This window comes from Anolis sagrei, chromosome 3 (genome assembly GCF_037176765.1).
Source record: "Anolis sagrei isolate rAnoSag1 chromosome 3, rAnoSag1.mat, whole genome shotgun sequence".
In the NCBI taxonomy this organism is placed as follows: domain Eukaryota; kingdom Metazoa; phylum Chordata; class Lepidosauria; order Squamata; family Dactyloidae; genus Anolis; species Anolis sagrei.
Window position 1 is genome coordinate 234575820 of NC_090023.1, and position 19040 is coordinate 234594859.

At 42.8% G+C, this 19040-nt stretch overlaps 1 protein-coding gene across 2 annotated transcripts in view; it reads right to left on the reverse strand.

Annotated features, from left to right (window-relative positions):
• Window positions 1-3230, reverse strand: part of DOCK10 (dedicator of cytokinesis 10) — a 211773-nt gene extending 208543 nt beyond the window's left edge. For both annotated transcript variants that reach the window (XM_060767871.2, XM_060767878.2), the window contains exon 1: window positions 2961-3230. In XM_060767871.2, coding sequence (XP_060623854.2) covers window positions 2961-3074 — 114 coding nt within the window. In that variant the 5' untranslated portion in view covers window positions 3075-3230. The remainder of the gene's footprint in view (window positions 1-2960) is intronic.
• Between the last annotated feature and the right edge of the window lie 15810 nt (window positions 3231-19040).

Here is a 19040-nt window from a genome sequence, read left to right on the forward strand (position 1 = left end):
GAGAATTCTCAGCTAGAGAGCTCTAGTACTTCACCAAACTATAAACCTCACGACTCCATGGGATAGTACCATGGCAAAGTGGAATAATAGTACTATAACACTGTACTGTTGTTATTATTGTTTGTTATGCTCATGGTGCTTTATGATATAACAAGCCAAAACAATGAGTCCCACACAAGTCATAAACTCGTAAATATATGTATTTAAACACAAATCACACAGAGGGAAGGTGGAATAAGAAATCGCAAAGTTACCCAATTGCAAAATAAATCATCCAGATAAAATTCAACATGCATTAAAAAAAAAACCCCACAAAGCAAACTGACAGTATAAGACTCCAAAAACAAATTCAAACTGAAATTTGGAAGATTAAAAGAAAATGTTTTCCGTGTTGTTTAAGGCCTTCATGGCCGGAATCACTGGGTTGCTGTGTGTTTTCCGGGCTGTATGGCCATGTTCCAGAAGAATTATCTCCTGACGTTTCGCCCACATTTATGGCAGGCATCTTCAGAGGTTGTGAGGTTTGATGAACACTAGGCAACTTGGGTTGATATATCTGTGGAATACTGTCAAAGGTGGGAGAAAGAACTTTTGTCTCTTGGAGGCAAGTGTGAATGTTGCAATTGATCACCTCAATTAGTGTTTTGAATAGCCTTGCAGCTTCAAAGTTTGGCTGTTTCCTGCCTGGGGGAATCATTTGTTGGGAGGTGATTAGCTGGGCCTGATTGTCTCCATTTCAATTTAAAAGCAACGAAGGAAGGAATAACATGGTGGGTGTACTGTATCACACTCTAGAATCATTGCAGTTTGACACCACTTTAGCTGCCATAGCTCAAGTCTGTGCAATCCTAGAAGTTGTGCACTGCTGTGACACCAGTCCTTTCTGGCAGAGATGGCTAAAGACTTGGTGAAACTACATTTCCCATGATTCCACACCACTGAGGCAGGGAACTTAACCTAGGGTCAAACTGCATTACTTCTACAGTATGTAAATGCACCTGGAGACAGTTGGGTAAGTATGTAAAAATCTGTCTTTGGAATTTCTTAGAATACACGGGTCATGCTCTCTCTATTAGGGCTCCTTTATTAGGGCAGCTAATAATGAAAGGACCAAGGGAGTGACATCTCTGGCCCATCCTCTGTTCGGATATCAGCCAGCATGCCAATGTCTTAAATCAAGATATAGTTTTTTTAAGATCTACAGAGATACTTGCAGGAACACTTCAGCAAGCAAGAGTCCAAAAGTGGCAGGCTAAAACCAGACATGTAGCCGGGGGGGGGGTGGCTGGGGGGCTTCAGCACCCCTCGAAATTCTCATGGTGGTTTGTGAAAAGGCCTTACTGGTGCATTATTTGAACTGTTATGCTTATTCATATCATGATCTGATCACCATACTCAATATATCCCATATGCATGGGGGTATTGGGGTAACGATACAAAAGGTTTGCTAGGGTAGACCCACTTTCACTGAGACTCAGCCCCCCCCCAAAAAAAAACTCTCCCCCCCCCCCCACCAAATCGAAATCCTGGCTATGGGCCTGGCTAAAACCCAACACTTCAATCCATGGCTGGTACCAAATGAGAGACTCCTTTGTGGGCACACAGAAGACTGGGCAACTTGGAAGGCGCGAAACAGATTGCGCTCTAGCCCCACGAGATGCAGATATAACCTTAAGAAATGGGGCCACAAAGTGGAGTCCACGACATGCAAGTGTGGAGAAGAACAAACCACAGACCACCTATTACAATGGAGCCTGAGCCCTGCTACATGCACAATGGAGGGCCTCCTTATAGCAACACCAGAGGAACTCCAAGTGGCCAGGTACTGGTCAAAGGACATTTAATAGAATGCCAAGTTTTTAAACTATGTGTTTTCTCAAATACATCACAACTGTATCCTTGGTTCGCTCCTGATGCGATATATAAATAGGGCTCCTTTAGGTAAAGGTTTTCCCCTGACATCAAGGCCAGGGTTGATAGTATGATAGCTGGGTCCGGAAGCTTCGAGCATTACGGAGAGGCCGCAAAGGCGGCTGTGAATAAGGGAAGAGAGGGGGCGGGGTGAGAGTGGGGGAGAGCGAAGGAAGGATAGAAAGGAGGAGACACTTAGGGTAAGGGTTAGGGCAAGGTTTTGGGTTTGGGTTAGGGTTACAGTTAGGGTAAGGGTTAGGGGTTACGGTTAGGGTAAGGTTTAGGGTTTGGGTTACGGTAAGAGTTTGGGTAAGGGGTTAGGCTTAGGCTTACGGTATGGTTCAGGGTAAGGGTTAGAGTTAGGGTTTCACCATTAAAGAACTCTTACATTCCTTCTATATTATCTGTCTTCAGCTTGGCTTACATTAGCTAAGTCTCTCTTGCGCAAACAGCGCTCCCGAAGGAGCGATGCGGCATCTCCATACTGCTCGGAGCTTCCGGACCCAGCTATCATTCAAGTCCAGTCATGTCCAACTCTAGGGGTTGGTGCTCATCTCCATTTCTAAGCCAAAGAGCCGGCATTGTTCGTAGACACCTCCGAGGTTATGTGGCTAGCATGACTGATTGGACTGACATGACTGACACCATTGCCTTCTTGCCAGAGCAGTACCTATTGATCTACTCACGTTCGAATGTTTTCGAACTGCTAGGTTGGCAGAAGCTGGAGCTAACAGCGGGAGCTCACCCCGCTCCCGGATTCGAACCTGCGACCTTTCGGTCAGCAAGTTCAGCAGCTCAGCGGTTTAACCCATGGCACCACCGGGGGCTCAGGGCTCCTTGAGATTGCTTAATAGTTGAGGGAAACGTTGGAGCTTTCTGACTCAAGATTTTACACGTGGGGTGCATCTATGCTATAGAATTAGTACACTCTGGAGCCACGTTAATGGCTTGCCATAGGGCTCCAGGTCCCTTCCAAAGCGAGGGTTCTGTGCTCCTTGCCGCTTTCTCCTCGCTGGCCAGAAGCGGAGACTTCTCTTGGGCTGGCTTACCTTCCGCTGGAGCCGGCAAGGAGTCGCGCTGCTGGTGCTGCCGCTGCGGAGCTCTGCCGTGGCGCTGGGTCTCCAGAGGCTGCGGGTGAACCTCCGCGTCCTCTCGCCAGCCATGGGCCGCTCTGCGGGGTCCTCCTTCCACCGCCCAACCCAGAGGCAGAAAGGGGCCCCGTGCTTGCTTCGCGGCCAGCCTGCCAGGGAGTCTGCTTCAGGAAGCGGAACTCTTGCGCGTTCCCCGGGTCTCCTGCTGCTCCTGCTCCTTCTTCTTCTTCTTTTTCTGCCCCGAAGGCGGGACGCTCCCCCTCTCCTCGCACCCACCCTCCTCGCCTGGCCCTTTCCTGGGCGCCCCGAGTCATGAGAAAGGGAAGGGAGACGAGGAGGAGGAGGAGCCACGTTGGGGCGCCCCGAAAAGAGGGAAAGGGACCCAGAGGGACTGCGGAGGAAAAGACGCGACTGGAGCCCAGGCACATTGCCTCCCCAAAGCCTCCCATGGCCAGAGACGGAGGCAGCAGCAGCAGCGGCAGGCTTCTCTCCCTTGTCCGCTCCTGCCTTGGCTGGCCATAGCTCTCTGACGGTGCTGCTGGAGGTTGAGTGTCCCCAAGTTACGAACAAGATAGCTTCCGTAGGTTGGTTTTTAAGGTGAATTTGTTTTAAAATCGGAACAAGTACTTTTTAAAAGTGTACCTTCAGCCACGTGTGTGTGTGTGTATGTATGGACACCCCGCTGTCAGCCCCAGCTTCTGCCAACCTAGCAGTTTGAAAATATGCAAATGTGAGTAGATCAATAAGTACCGCTCTGGTGGGAAGGTAACAGCGCTCCATGCAGTCATGCTGGCCACATGAACTTGGATGTATCTACAGACAACGCTGGCTCTTCGGCTTAGAAATGGAGATAAGCACCACACCCCAGAGTCAGACACGACTGTATTTAATGTCAGGGGAAGACCTTTACCCAGGCATGTAGCCGGGGGGGGGGGGGCTTGGGGGGTTTCAGCCCCCCCCTGAAATTCTCATGGTGGTCCGCGAGAAGGCCTTACTGCTAAATTATTTAAACTGTTAGGTTTATTCAGATCATGATCTGATCACCATGCTCAATATATCCCATATGCATGGGGGTATTGGGATAATGATACAAAAGGTTTGCTAGGGTAGACCCTCTTTCACTCAGACACAGCCCCCCCCCCCCCCGAACCAAACTCACCCCCCCCCCCCCCCCGAAACAAAATCCTGGCTATGGGCCTGCCTTTACCTTTAACTATATTATATGGATATGGGTATATGCATATGCACTTTGGGTTGCATTGTTGTTTATCCGTTCAGTCGCTTCCGATTCTTCGTGACCTCGTGGACCCACCCATGCCAAAGCTCCCTGTCAGCTGTGGCCACCCCCAACTCCGTCAAGGTCAAGCCAGTCACTTCAAGGATACCATCCATCCATCTTGCCCTTGGTCAGCCCCTCTTCCTTTTTCCTATTTTCCCCAGCATCACTGTCTTTTCCAAGCTTTCCTGTCTTCTCATGATGTGGCCAAAGTACTTCATCTTTACCTCTAATATCCTTACCTCCAGTTAGCAGCCGGGCATTATTTTCTGGGGTATGGATTGGTTTGATCTTCTTGTGGTCAAAGGCACTCTCAGAATTTTCATCCACACCACAGTTCTGGAGCTGCGTAGTATTGGGTTGCATAGGGAACAGTTAACACCCCTGTGGCATTTGTTTTGCTGTTCATGCTGCCGTTCAGAAGATGTCACCTCACTTCCTGTCCCTGTGATAATTGGATCTTGAAAAAAAACTGGCTTGTTCTGGAAACAAGGATCGGTGATAGACCTTTAGGTTGCTCACTGGAGCTAATTATGGGGAGCAGACAACCCCCCTTTTAAAACAACCCCATTGGCTGCCGATAAGTTTCCGGTCCCACTTCAAGGTGCAGGTTATCACCTACAAAGCCTTAAACAGTGCAGGTCTTGTCTATCTTCGTGATCCCATCTTCCCCTATGAACCTGTGCAGACTTTAAGATCTGCTGGCAAGGCCCTTCTCTCACTCCCACCTCTGTCACCCTTCTCTCACTTCCACCTCCAGGATGGTCCCCTGGCTCTGGAACTTTCTCCCCAGGGAGATTAGATTAGCACCCACCTTGACCACCTTCCATAAGGACCTGAAAACATGGATTTTTCAATGTGCTTTTGATTAATCGGTTCATCTATTGACTAATGTTGTCTGGTTCTATAGCACTTTATTACTAGCCCCACCCTTACAGCTGTATTGCACTAGCCCTTGTCCCACACTCTTAGATCTGAACACGCCCAATGGTTCTTGGCTACTGGTTGATAGTTACTGATGTTATGTTTTAATGATGTGTGTTGCATGGTTTTATTGTATTTTAATTGTGCTATATTTTCCTTCCGTTTTTGCTGTGCTTGGTCCCCATGTAAGCGGCCCTGACTCCCTTAAGGGAGATGGTGGCGGGATATAAGAATAAAGTTATTATTATTTATTATTATTCAGTGAAGACACCTTTTCCCCATGATGACTCTTTCAAGAGTGAATTTCCCTTCTGATAGGTAGATTTCTCTCACTTTGTGCTGTCTCACACCCATTGTTAACTATGAGACGTTTGTAACTTGGGGACCACCTATATTTACATTGTGAGATATCTTGCTGGTAAGACCCAAATCCTTTTAGTTTTGTACCTGAAACTAAAGTTAGTCCACAATGGACCATCAGAAAACAAGGTTCCACCATTCCAGCCATCCTTTAAGGCTGTTGTGGAAAACAGTAGGCTCTCAATTAATCAGAACTCAAGCAACAGGTATTCTCCTCCAGCAATCAGCAAAAATGCCCAAACAAACAGCTGTAGCTCCCACTACTCAGGAGACGTCAATGGCCTCCTCTAATGACATTACAGGTTATAGTGAGTGTTATTAACATATACAAGAGCCTTGCCAATGTCCTCCACAAGCACAATACTGCCTACCACCCAAGTGAAGACTTTCATATGGGGACAACTTCATCTTAGATTGTATGTGTTTCCTCCACCACAGACATCCCATTGTTTCTGACTCTCTCCATTGGTGTGGAATTTGCATGACCACGCCCACTGCCTCTCCCTTAACCATTTCCTATTCTTTTCTATGGCACACAGCAAACAAAGGAATTGATCAGCAACTTAACATACTAGAGAGGTTTGGGGAAAATTCACTATGATTTATAGGAGTTGTAGATACTGGAATGTATAGTTCACCTACAATCTAAGGGCACTCTGAACCCCACCAATGACGGACTTGGAATTAACTTGGCACGCAGAACCCCCATGACCAACAAAAAATACTGGAGGTCTTTGGAGGGATTCGTAGGAGTTGTTGTTCACCTACATCCAGAGCGCACTATGAACCCAAACAATGATGGATCTGGACCAAACTTGGCATGCATACCCGATATACCTACATTTGAATACTGATGATTTTTGATGGGAATTGCCAAGGACATTTTGGATTTGTATGTACTGGGATTTATAGTTCACCTGCAATCAGTGAGCACTCTGAACTCCCATCAAAGATGGAATTGGACCTAACTTGGCACACAGAGCCCCCATGACTAACTCAACATACTGAAGGGGTTTGAGGGGTCTGCCTCACCATCGTGGGAGTTGTAGTTTACCCTACAGCCAGAGAGCACACTGAAAACCCACTGATGATGCACCTAGAGAGCAAACTTGCCCAATAAACTTCAACCGCTGATGGGGTTTCAGGGGATTAACCTGGCATGATGTGAGTTGTAGTTCACCCACAACCTTATGCATTTTGTACAATTAAATATTGACTTTTTCAAATAACCCAGGCAATGCCGGGTACCCAAGCTAGTACTTTAATTAAAAACTAAAATACAGTCACCATGTATAGGTAAGATGGGAAACTGTCAACTGCAAAAGGCCACCTTACTTGGATCTGCGTGCATCATTTGAAAATACATGACACGCTAAATGCTTTGGAAGTTTTTGACTTGTGATTTTGTGATACGAAATCCAGCATATAGATCTCATTTGCTGTGACATATTGTGTTTTTGTGTCAGTAAAATAATAATAATAATAATAATTATTATTATTATTATTATTATTATCATCATCATCATCATCTATGGGATGTAGATAAGTCTTTGCTCTATTTAAAAATGAGGTGGGAATGGGGATGGCTTTAATACAGTTCCCATGATTCCATAGCATTGAGCTATGACAGTTAAAGTGGTGTTAAACTGCATCGATTCTACAGTGTAGATGCACCCTCAGTACTTTAAATATAAAAAGTATTTTCCTGTCAATAATGGAATGAGGTGTCACTGTAAATATGAGATTTTGATCTATATAAGGTCAGTTGTCTGTTTTTCAGGACAGGTAGAGGTTTGCACCCTTGTGGCTGCTGTATTTGATGCTCTTACCTCCTCCTGAATGACAGCCAGTTGCCATTACCTGTCAGAAGACGGAGAATGAATGCATAATATATCCTGCTTTGAGCAATGAATGGAAAAGGTTCAGAGAGCCCGAGGGTTACATTATTGTATGCCAAGACTTTGGATTTTGAAATTATTGTTGGCTTATCCCATGGTTCCTTTAGCTGAACAAATATCAATTTTAAAAGACAGGGCTTGGATACAAAACAAGAGCCTGAGCGGTTTGGATCCTGAATGTGACAGAAGTAGAGTAGTTTTTCAGTGCTGACAACTAAATATGTAAAAAATTACTCACATCTTTTTTCATTACCAGAAAAGCATGTCTCAGTTCATGACCAATCAAAAATAAGGCCAATACATTTTGAGATGTTTTCTTTTTGCTTAATTTTGTTTATATTATTATATTTATTTGCCTCTTTCTCTCTCTCAAAAGATGAGTTTTGTTGATTGTGGGACTTTGGGGGGAGGGGATTGTTTCTGCAGAAAGTAGTTGAGTTTTGGGCAAAATACACTGGTTTTGAGGGAAAACAATGTTAGTACAGCCAAGCCTTTCTTGTATGCAGCCCAAGTAATCTTTTGTGTAACTTGTTTTTACAAAACAGTATCATAATGCAAATCATCATTTTAGAAGATCTTCAAAACTTCTTGCAAATTTATGAATTGGGAAGAAAACATTTACATTCTTTATTCATGCACTCGAGATCAAAATAAATGAGGACTTGCATCTATACGTTATACTACCAACTTCCAATGTGAAATTATATTGGAAGCTATCAGGAAGGGATTGTTATATTATATTCTTGTTATGGGGTGATTAATTTCTCCACTGAATTGATGCTTCAGTTTCTGTTTTATGTTTTGATCAGTCATTTTCTATCTCAATTGCCCAATACACAAACTGAAATGGCCATTTCTGAGCAGAATTACCCAATTTACAGGCATTAACAGTATCAAATAGCTGTGATAAATAAATAAAATACACAGTTAATACATATATTTTGTGTTGCCGGTAGATTTAGGACCCCTGCTAAACATTTTTTGTTAGCCAATGTTTTCATATATATGCCTGTAGTAACATATTCATCATTAAAGTGGTTCTTTTAAAAGCATTTTAAATTGATTGACTATTGGTGTTATCATAAGGTAGCACCTCACTATATAATCCAAATGCAATACCTGATAGCATTAAATGAATCAGGATTAGATGGATTCATTGTGCATAAATCTATCAGCGGCTGCAAGTTGAGTCAGGATGACTCCCTCTCAGTTCGGAAGCATTTTGACTCTAACTCAGGAGTTGTCAGGGCTGTACCCAAGGGGGGAAGGGGTTAGGGCTCTGCCTCCCTGCTGTGCTCTTTGCTTCATCATGAGGTAGGAGGGTCAGGTTTCTAATGGGGAATTAGGCCTTTCCCTTCTTGCTCCCCTCTCCCCTTTTCAGATAGTAGCGTTCCCATTAAAGCTAAAGGTTTTCCCCTGATATTAGGTCCATCCATGTCTGACTCTGGAGGTTGGTACTCATCTCAATTTCTAAGCCAAAGAGCCAGCGTTGTCCGTAGACACCTCCAAGATCATGTGGCTGGCATGACTTCATGGAGTGCCGTTACCTTCCTGCTAGAGCAGTACCTATTGATCTACTCACATTTGCAAGTTTTTGAACTGCTACGTTGGCAGAAGCTGGGGCTAACAGCGGAGCTCACTCCACTCACTTGGGTTAATTACACACTTTTGGGCCTAAAAACCTCATGACAGTCTCACCTTAAGATTGTCATAAGACGGAAGTAACTTGAAGGCATACAATAACAATAGCAACAACAACATTACAAGGGACAGGTTTTTCAGGCTTTCAGGTAAGGTACAACTGGCAACCCTGATGAGTGACCATAAATAATTTTCTTGTTTTAGTATTGAAGTTAGAGTTTTCAACTAAAAAAAATCCATCAAGATGAGAATGAAAAAGCTACTAAACTTTACCCTCCTTTTCTCCTATTGTTTATTGTCATCATTTACTTTTGTTTTGTGTTAAGCATAATTCACCAGGAGCTAGTTCCTTGTTCTTATTTTGCCATCAGTTTAAGGCATTGGAAAGAAAGTAGGGGAAAGTAAGACATAGAACTAGAACTAAAACGTTTCAGTTATGGGATGTTGCGTAAAATCTTAATGTATAAATTAATATTTCTGTCAAGTGATGATATTGCAAACATTTTTTCATATGGATTAGCACCAAAATGTTTTTCTGATGTTTAGTGGGGAAACAGTAGAATTTTTTCCCCCCAGAATACTTGAAAAATTGCTCTGTTGAATAGCAGCCTGAAGTAACTGCAACTACGATCTCTGCTAGAATGTGCATTATTTTTAATATTAAAAAAATTAAGAACCTTTCTCTTCTTTTCAATTCCGCTTGCTTTGCAGAAGGAATTGTTTCATGAGATCCAAACTCCCTCCTTAGAGATGATGAACAAAATAATACCCTATAAAAGGTTTCCAATAGGAACCATGGAAGGAATTGTTCTCTTTAACAGACATGTTGTTTTTTCCCCTTCTCTTGAAGCTGGTGCCTTTGTAGTTTGAATATTAAAGGGAAGAGATCACCCTGAGAATAATGTGATTCAGAACACAAACACCATCTTAGTGTGTGAAGTTCCAGATTAGACCATCTGTGATCTGCTTTTTCAATATGCTTCATGCTGGGAAAAGTTGTCCTCTCTTCTTTCAAATTAAATCAATTGAACAATATGTTTTAGTTCATGTGGAGCAAGCCTCCACCAGCTTTCATTGTTTGTAGGTCATGTTGAGAACCAAGCACAGTTTGAGCTCTCTGTGTTAGTGCATCAATCTCCTCCCTGCCTAAAAGATCTAGGTGAGCTAGAACCTAGACAACCTCCAGACCTAGTTCCAACACCTCCTGCTCCTATCTGAAGACTGAAAAATCCATGCAAAAGCCACATGGAACAGGTATATTCTGGACTCCATAACTGCCATATTATTCTTTGAGGTCCCACAGATGATGTAGATCATGCTTTGGATTTGTTTTCTGTCAAAAGAAATATTGGGGGTGTAGGAAGAGACTGACATTTTTGACCTGGTCACATCATCTTGATCAGTGGTTCTCAACCTGGGGTCCCCAGACGTTTTTGGCCTACAACTCCCAGAAATCCCAGCCAGTATACCAGCTGTTAGGATTTCTGGGAGTTGAAGGCCAAAAACATCTGGGGACCCCAGGTTGAGAACCACTGATCTACATAATATTGCATTTGTAAGATTGCACACTGATCAGATAAGCTGATGTGATGGCAAAAATGTTCATTTCTATTTCAACTACTCATGGAACAAAAGTTGCTTCAGTCTGTTTGCAGTTCAGCTTGTGCGTGGGAAAGTGGGACATGTCAGTCTGGATGAAATTAAAAGTTTATACGAACTTTGAGAATAAAATAATTTGAACAGATGCACAGGGAGAAAGGGTCTCTCAAAGTCTATGGTGCATATTTTTAAATGACCAGAAGCTGTCTGATGCATTTTAATGAAGGCATAGCAGAGAAGAAGTTATTTGATAATTTCTCCTTTCCATACTTTTCTGCTCAAAATCATTCCTTTGACTTATCCTGCTATTCAGTGAGGAAAAGTATGGGGAGAGCTTTAAATATCTTCTTTTCTCTTCTTTGTAATTGCATTCAGATCCCCAGCAACTTGTAACTTGTAGGAAACCTGTTAAGAATGTCAAAAGGTTACCTTTGGAAGGGGGGGGGGGATTTCTGATTTATGGATAAAATTACTTTTGAAAATAAGTTTCCAAGTTCTGAAGTCAGGGGAGAATCCATTATTATTATTATTATTATTATTATTATTATTATTATTATTATTATTTGGGGGGGGGGTACATTTTTATATCACCTTTCTCCAAGGATGCAATGCGGTTTACAACAACAGTTAAAACATACAATATAAAATAAACCACTAAAATAATCCCAAACGGGTCCTTTTCGGATGTCACATTATCAATTAAATAAGTAAAAACAGTCTAAAAGTTCACAAGTAAATGTAATATCATTATAAAGTGCAAATCTTGGGCTTCTGTTGCCATTAATTTAAAGTTATTTCACCTAGGAAAGTTTTCAAGTTTTTCCTAAAGGACATGAGGGTGTGGGTTGCTCTGATCACTTATGGCAGGGCATTCCAGAGTTTCAGTGTCACACGGAAAAGGTGCCATTACAACCTTCCAGCTGTCTGAATGTTCTATACATTACGAGAATTGCTGAGGATGTGGAAAGAGGGAGAGAGAGGTGTAAAAGGCCCCACAACATCAGTAACTTTCTGTGCTGCTGTAACTATTTACTTTCCACATCCTCAGCAATTTCTGTGCATTTGTGTGGCGAAGCATCTCATGACTGCCACTACTACAACTTGCCAGCAGAGAAAGGCAAAGCCTGAAGTCTCCATTAACATCTTACACCAGACTGTAAGAAATCTCAGTGAACTCAGCGACACTGGTGGCTTCAATGCCATGTTTTTAAGCAAAAAAAGTGCACATCTTTTGGTCTATAGGACTAATTAGGCCTTGGAATATTTCTCCAGAGATCTTCCCTGAAATCCATTATCCTGTCACAGGAAGAAGGGTACTTGCTGTCTCCAATTAGAGAATGCAAATAAAGTGGTGGCAGGGTATCTCTTGTGCTTGAATGTGAATTCTCACTGCCATTTCTAATTTGAGACAAGGATTTTTTTTTTTATCCCACTACAAATCAGCCCTGCCCTCTTTGCCACGCCTGAGCACAAGGATGTGGGAGTTGAAGGCTGGTTCCCTGCTTTGACCAGGAACCTGATGGCATCAGGGCGTACGGTCATACCCCTGGTGTAATATCATTCATCCTGGTGAAGCTCTAAAAATGGAAACTCAGGTCACACCCCACCCCGTTTCCATACTCTCCAACTGTCCCAATTTGACAAGGGCAGTTTCAGTCTCTCTTTTTTTAAAAGCTGCTTTTAAAATTAATTCAGCAGGAGAAGAGAAGAGCAGCGGCATAATGTTTTCCGCTCCAGTAGGTTCAGGTAAAAGTGATCTGCTTCAATCTCTCTGTGTTTATAAGTTCTTCCTCCTTAAAAATATTTGCCATCTCAATCACACTCTGATGTTGCTTGGCCAACCACACATGTTTTTGTTTTCATCACTGAAATGTTGTAAGGCATGCACTTTCCTTCCAACCAACAAGGATAGAGAGAACATGCCTTCTTCAATATGACCTGACACACATTCTGTGGACTGACCAACTAGTCACCATTGACAATCTTGAGTCAGCTGTTTCCTTCTGATTTGGTTCAGGAAAGGATTCAGAATCCCTCTGGACTCTTTAATTTGTTTTCTAATCTATAAATAACATCTCTTGGCATAAACAGCTCTTTGTGCTGGACCTCCAGCTTGTGCCTTGTTGTAATGGTTAGGGCTGTAGCAGAGAGATTAGACAAATACATTAATTATATGCAGCAGGCTCCTGGTACTACATAGCACTGCCTAGACTTTAGGATATCTAGGAAAGGTTCATAAGGGCCATGAACCTTTCAGCCTGATGACGTGGGCAAGATTCTTGGAGTGGTGAGAGCAACCACCTGTTCCCTGGACCCTTGCCCTTCCTGGCTGGTCAAATTTGCCAATGGGGGACTGGCCGAGTCAATCTTGAAGATTATAAATGCCTCATTAGAACAGGGTCATCTTGCATCGAGCCTGAAAAGTGCAATTCTGAGATCGTTGCTTAAAAAGGCATCCCTAGATTCCTCGGTCCTGAATAACTACTGGCCTATCTCTAACCTTCCCTTCCTGGGCAAGGTTCTAGAGCGGGTGCTTGCCTCCCAACTCCAGGGATTCTTGGACGACACCAATTATCTAGATCCATCAGGGTCTGGTTTTAGGTCTTGGTACTGAGACGGCTTTGGTCGCCTTGGTGGATGACCACCGAAGGTGGATGACCACCGAAGAGAACTTGACAGGGGGTGTGTGTCCCTGTTGGTTCTCCTGGATATGTCAGTGGCTTTTGATACCATCAACCATGGTATCCTTCTGGGGAGGCTCTCCCGAATTGGTCTTGGGGGCTTTGCTCTGTAGTGGCTCCACTCCTTCCTGGAGGGTTGCTCCCAGTTGGTGAAGCTGGGGGATACCTGCTCGGACCTGTGGCCTTTATCATATCATATCATCATATCATATCATATCATCATATCATATCATATTTAATTACTTATTAATCTCCCTCCATCCAAGAATGCTCTAGGCAATTTACAGCTAAATTGTAAAAGATAAAATACATACATACAGAAATTAAAAATTAATAGAGATCGAATGCTCTAGTAAAAAGCCAGGTCTTAAGTGCTAGAGTAAAAGGCCCTAAGTCACGCATGGCTCACGCATGTGGGGTCCCACAAGATTCAATTATATCCCCCATGCTTTTTAATGCCTACATGAAACCACTGGGTGAGGTCATCCGGAGTTTTGGAGTTGGGTGCCATCTGTATGCAGATGACACCCAACTCTACTACTCATTTCCACCAAACTCCAAGGAAGCCTTCCAGACCCTGAACCAGTGTCTGACTGTTGTGATGGACTGGATGAGGCCTAACAGGTTGAAGCTTAATCCAGACAAGACAGAGGTCCTCCTGATCAGTCGTGGGGCCAACCGGGGTATTGGGTGGCAACCTGTGCTTGATGAGGTTACACTCCCCCTGAGAGTGCAGGTCCATAGCTTGGGGGTCCTCCTGGATTCAACTCTGTCACTTGATGCTCAGGTGTCAGCAGTGGCCAGGAGGGCCTTTGCACAACTCAAACTTGTGTGGCAGCTGTGACCACATCTTGTGAAATCTGACTTGGCCAGTGTGGTCCACGCCTTGGTTACATCCAGACTGGGCTATTGCAATAATGGGGCTGCCCTTAAAGATGGCCTGGAAGTTCCAACTGGTACAACGGGCGGCAGCTTGGCTCCTTACTTGAGCAAACTATAGGGAGCATACAACACCCCTTTTAAAACAGCTTCACTGGCTGCTGATAAGCTACCAAGCCAAATTCAAGGTGCAGGTTATGACCTATAAAGCCCTAAACGGTTTGGGCCCTGCCTATCTTAGTGATCATATCTCCCTCTATGAACTGGTGCGAACTTTAAGATCTTCTGGGGAAGCCCTCCTCTCGCTCCCACCACCATCACAAGCATGGTTGGTGAGGATGAAAGAACGGGCCTTCTCGGTGGTGGCCCCCCACTTCTGGAACACCCTTCTGGGTGATATCTAATTTCACATAACTGTTGACTGTTCTCTCAATCTGAGAATTCTTACAAATGGTCTGTGCAAATCCCATGAGGAAAACAATTTTCCCAAGCACTCATACATTCCTTATAGTGGAAAATAAATCTAGTTAAGGAAAATACATTTCTGTGTACAGCAGACCCAGATGACACTATTAAGTGAAGCTAAGATTGATAAACAGATTACTTATGGGCAAAACCATTAAAGAATTCTTTGTTAAGAGAAGTGGTTTATTTTGTTTTTTAAAAATATATAGAAACCTTCATTGGGTAACCTATTGTTTGGTATGGAATGGTTGTCGTTATGTGACTTAATTTCGGATCTATGGTGAACCTAATATGAACCTATCATAGGGCTTTCAGAAGAAATTTGTCTTCATCTGAGGTTACGAGTGTGTGGCTTGCCCGAGATCACCCAGTGGGTTCATACCTAAGGGGGAGTTCAAACTTTGGTCTCCAGAGTCGTCGTCCAAAAGTGCCTAAAGCACTCCAAACATATTTTAGAAAAATATTTTATACAAAGAATAATGTTTCTCAAGTTCCATTCACACACCAAAAAAAGTCATCTATTTGTTGCTTTTCTGATGGAGGAAAACTACAAGTTGTAAATAGTAAAATGACTCACAAAGGAAACTAACTGATCATGATGATGATGATAATGATGATTATTTCTGAGTACTGTTCTGTCTCCCTCTAGTGGTGAATTTCATTAGGTTTCTTCCAAGTACACAAAATATTATACAGTATTCTAGGTGTTTTTTTAAAAGAGATATTAGATTATTTCTGTTCTGACACAAAATATCAAGTACCTATTTGTGCCACATTATTGTTGCATTTATTTTGTTTCCAGGAAACTCACCACAGACTGGCACATAAGTAATATATTGGAGTGCACTAAAGCTACAAGTCAGTTACAAGGACCTGTAAATATTTCAAGGACTTTAAATTCTATTGTTAATGTAATTCTATTTCTATATGATGAGGTTGTTTTATCTGTATCGGTTTTAACTTTTGTAAACCACCTAGAATCCTAGATTAGGAAAAGGTAGGATTATTATTATTTCCCCCATGGGGATTCAAGACAGCTAACAATCCTACACTTTGGTCACAATACACTTTAAAAAAACCAAACTATTAAATAATATGATGTGGCTTAAGGTAAAAAAACTGATTAAAATATAATAAAATCACTTAAAATAGCTGGATTGCTGTGAGTTTTCCGAGCTGTATGTCCATGTTCCAGAAGCATTCTCTCCTGATGTTTCACCCACATCTGTGGTGTCTATCCTCAGAGGTCAAGGGGTCTTTGGAAACTAGGCAAGTGGGGTTTATATATCTGTGGAATGTCTGGGGTGGGAGAAAGAACTCTTGTCTGCTTGAGGCAAGTGTGAATGTTGCAAATGGCCACCTTGATTAGCATTTAATGACCTTGCAGCTTCAAAGCCTGGCTGGTTTCTGCCTGGGGAATCCTTTGTTGGGAGGTGTTAGCTTTTAAAACTCACCGCCCCACTCCCAAATCTCATCCACACTTTGCCAGAAGCATGCTTTTTGTTCTTCCCCAAATGCCTGATGTTAGAGGAAGGTCTTGACTTGCTTACAGAAGGTCAATATAAACATATTGGCCACATTCTATGTTGCAGTTATGAATCTGTAGTCTAGAATTATGAATCTGCAAACTGCATTCATTGTATGTCGGAAAGATCATATAGTCCTACCATAAGGCTACACACATTCTCTCTAAGCCTGTCTTAAGAGCCAGGAGCTGCACTAGACATAGGTTTGTTCAGATGCTAATGAGGGCAGAAGGAGGACCACTTTTCCAGCGTTTACCACCAGCGAACAAAGCTACAACAATCAGAAGCAGTCACAATTCCTCATTGCCTTGCTTACTAGTGGGAAGGAAGTGGAACGGAGGGTGTGTCTACACTATAGCTTGACACCACTTTATTTGTGATGTTGTGGAATCATGGCAGTTGCCATTCTACAAGGCCTTTAGCCTTCTCTGCCTCACCAAATGACAATTCCCAAGATTTCATGGCATCACATCTTGGCAGTTAAAAGTATCAAACTACATTAATTCTGCAGTGTAGATGCACCCTGAGTAGCTAATGCAGAAAAAATGGCAAAGAATTGTTATTAGTTGTCATGGATCTACCGTGATAAATCCTGGGAATTGAAATTTATTGGTGGGGACTTAGAATTATCAGAATATATCAGAATAGTAGTACATGAGAGAGACAAGAAGTCTCTTGAAGCAAATGCTAAACACTTAATTCTAGGATTCTACAGGATGGTCCCATGGAATTTAAAGTGGTATAATTGTGTAGACTTGATACACTATTAGTGATGGATTAGGATTTCTGCCATAGAGCTCTAATCCACTGCCCTGATTTATACTTACCCTAAACGCTGTCTTCAAAAGATTAGACTGATTTAATCCTCTGTTCCTCTCTGCTCAAGGTCTGTTGGTATCTCCCAAGGACCTCACCAAACTTTAAATGCTATGATTTCTGAGGACAAAGCCAAGGTAATGAAAGTGCTAGGTTGCAAGCACACCTTTTTTTGTTAAACGAAATTGAACCAGGCCAATTAAAAGTGTAAACAGCCACCAGGTGGCATTAACTAGAATTCAAATAAAACTCACCAAACTGAGCAATATGACATTTCCCCCCTTTTTTTCTTGTTCAGTTTTCTCTCTCTCCCTCAACCCATATCATTCATTCAGCATCTCCCTCTTCTCCTCCCACATATGAGGCAGCAGGAATTCTCATTCAATCCTTCAGTACATGTATGTGATACACTTCTGAAGTCAGGAACAGGCAAGATTCACCAAATAACTGGGATACAGAGAGATAAGAAATGCGATGCGCCAGCCCTGAGAATGGCCAGGGTTTTTAATACCATTTTAAAAAAAAATATCCCCCACATAAAATTAAAATCTAAAACTCCAGGGTCTTACTTCTCTCGTCTGTCACCTATTGGCCTAGTGATTCAGAATTTCCCAGAGAATCAATGTCACACTGTAGGGTATTGGAAAAATTTAATAAATGACATTAATTATGCATACTTACAAAGTTTAATAACCTGAGTTGTCCATTTGTGGAGTGCCTTTAGCATACTCCCAAAACCACCATCCAATTGGTTAGACCCAACTAGAATTAACCTGTTGACTCAGGCAAGCGAACAAATAGGTAAATCCCACTGTTTCCAAAATTACACACTAATCAGGATGAAAAAAATAGTATTTAGGTCATAGCCTTAAGGGGCTCATTACAAATAGATACATAAAATAAATAAAATCAAATTTTATTATTTTATTATAGCAAAAATATTTATATTCCAAGCATCTTATTTTCTATAGAAATTTGAGGTTTGGGGGAGAAAAGCAGAGAAGTCGAAATCTTTCATAGCTGGAATCACTGGGTTGTTGTAGGTTTTTCGAGCTATATGGCCATGTTCTAGAAGCATTCTCTCCCGATGTTTCGCCTGCATCCTCAGAGGTTGTGAGATGGCCATACAGCCCGAAAAACCTACAACAACCCAAAACAGAGAAAATTCTACTGGAGGATAACTCTCCTGGAACAAAGAGAAACAGAATGAAACACCCACTTTCAAATCTAAACTATGGGGTTAATCCAGGGCTGTAGTCAAGGGGCTGGGATTAGGAGTTCAGCCCCCCCCCCTTTTTCAGATTAAAAAAACCCCCTGGTTTACTCATAAATTTTAACTGGTTAACCAAATCAAGCAAAAATTAAACAAGTCCCTCCAGAACTGCATGCACTATCTCAAGCAAATTTTGACAATTTATTCACATTGTCATTACTTGCAGCAATAGCCGATATAGTGGAAGCAACCAAGTTGGCCCAACTGTAACTGGCAGGTAAAGCCTAGGACGCAGGGGGCAGGGAACATGAAGGCACTCATGAAGGAGGCCAGACTTAGTGGGAGCAGTTGACAAGGGTGGAGTGCTAGCTATTTGATGCTGCTCTGCCTCCCTGCTGTGCTCTTTGCTTCAGTGTAGTAGGAGGTATGTTCCTAGTGGAGAATCAGGCCTTCCCCTACTTGCTTCCTCCTCTCCTCTTTTCCAGAGGATAGTAGGGTGCTCAGCTTTATAGCCAGGTCTCCATTTTGTTCTGACCTCATGTTGGGCTTCATAGCTTTGGGCTGTTGTTGCCTCAGGCTGGGACCATTCTTGAGGGGGCCATGTGGTCTTCCCCTGTATCTAGAGGCCCTCCAGGTTCTGCCTGGTCAGACTCATGGCCTAACAAACTAGAAATTATCAGATCTGTTCTGGAAGCTGTGCTATCATGCTTTGGTGGGGACGAGAGACAGGGCCTTCTTGGTGATGCCCCCCCCCCCCCCC